Source organism: Nestor notabilis, unplaced genomic scaffold (genome assembly GCF_000696875.1).
Source record: "Nestor notabilis isolate BGI_N333 unplaced genomic scaffold, ASM69687v1 scaffold24908, whole genome shotgun sequence".
NCBI classification, from domain to species: Eukaryota; Metazoa; Chordata; class Aves; order Psittaciformes; family Psittacidae; genus Nestor; species Nestor notabilis.
Window position 1 is genome coordinate 39,346 of NW_009939223.1, and position 1,009 is coordinate 40,354.

At 59.1% G+C, this 1,009-nt stretch overlaps 1 protein-coding gene across 1 annotated transcript in view; it reads right to left on the minus strand.

The window, feature by feature from the left end:
• Positions 1-190: 190 nt before the first annotated feature.
• SLC19A1 (solute carrier family 19 (folate transporter), member 1) overlaps positions 191-1,009 on the minus strand; it is a 2,768-nt gene continuing 1,949 nt past the window's right edge. The window contains exons 5-7 of the mRNA XM_010019743.1: positions 712-904; positions 485-626; positions 191-382 (exon numbers count right to left, since the gene is read on the minus strand). Coding sequence (XP_010018045.1) covers positions 191-382; positions 485-626; positions 712-904 — 527 coding nt within the window. The remainder of the gene's footprint in view (positions 383-484; positions 627-711; positions 905-1,009) is intronic.

The following is a 1,009-nucleotide window of genomic DNA, read 5'->3' on the forward strand; positions in this document are numbered from 1 at the left end:
GATGGCAGCCACGGGCATCCTGCCCCTGTTCTGGTTATGTGTGTGGCCCTGGAGGGCACCACAGCCCTTCCGAAAACAGGTCCCAAGGGGTTGTGTCCCAGCACCAAGGGCCAGTGCTGGGACATCAGTCTACGTGCACAGTGATGCTCACGGAGCCAAGACCCAACCATGGTGGTCGCGGTGCCGGCGCTTAAGCTCGCACGGTGCCAGCATCCAGCCTCTGCTCCTGTGCTGGTGGCACCTCTGCGGGGACCTGGCATGGTTCCTTGGCCAAAGCCAGCTCTCCTGGCTGCTTGTGGCGGCTGTACCGGATGCCCACACCAACGGCCGCCAGCAGGTAGGTCACTGCCAGCAGCGTGAAGTAGCTGAAATACACATAGAACTGCAAGAGAGAAAGGGGGGAAGAGGACAACACTTGCAGCCCCCACCTTCATCCCACACCATTAAGGAACCACCTCCATCGTAGATGCCTCCCCATCCCTACCTGGGGATGCACGGACAAGCCCAAGCCCCTCTTGTCAGCCACAATGATGGTGATGATGGTCTTCAGTACAGTGGCAAAGAAGGTGTTGACCCCGAAGACCAGCGCGCAGAGCTCTTTGGAAAGGGAGGTAGCAATCTGGAAACTGGGAAAGAGATGGAGCACCAGTGAACCCCTGGTACCAGCCCCACCACTGGGGTGGAAGTGGGTCTCCAAGGGGTACCACGCACATGGCGATGGGCACGAGGAACTGGTAGGAGCCGCGGAAGAGGACGTAGGCAGCGTAGCACAGCCAGATGTTGCTGGTGGTGTTCATGAGAAGGAGTAATCCCGCTTGGAATGCCGTCACCACCCCAATCACCAGCTCTGACCACAGCGTCCAGCGGATCTTCACATAGCCAGCAGCGAAGGAGGCAAGAGCCCCTGGAGAGAGGATGAAGGATGCTGTGAACACCTCGCCAGCATGGTAGCCCCGGCCTAGTGATGCTCACCTTACTACCTCTGTCCAAACACCCCAAAAACGCCATG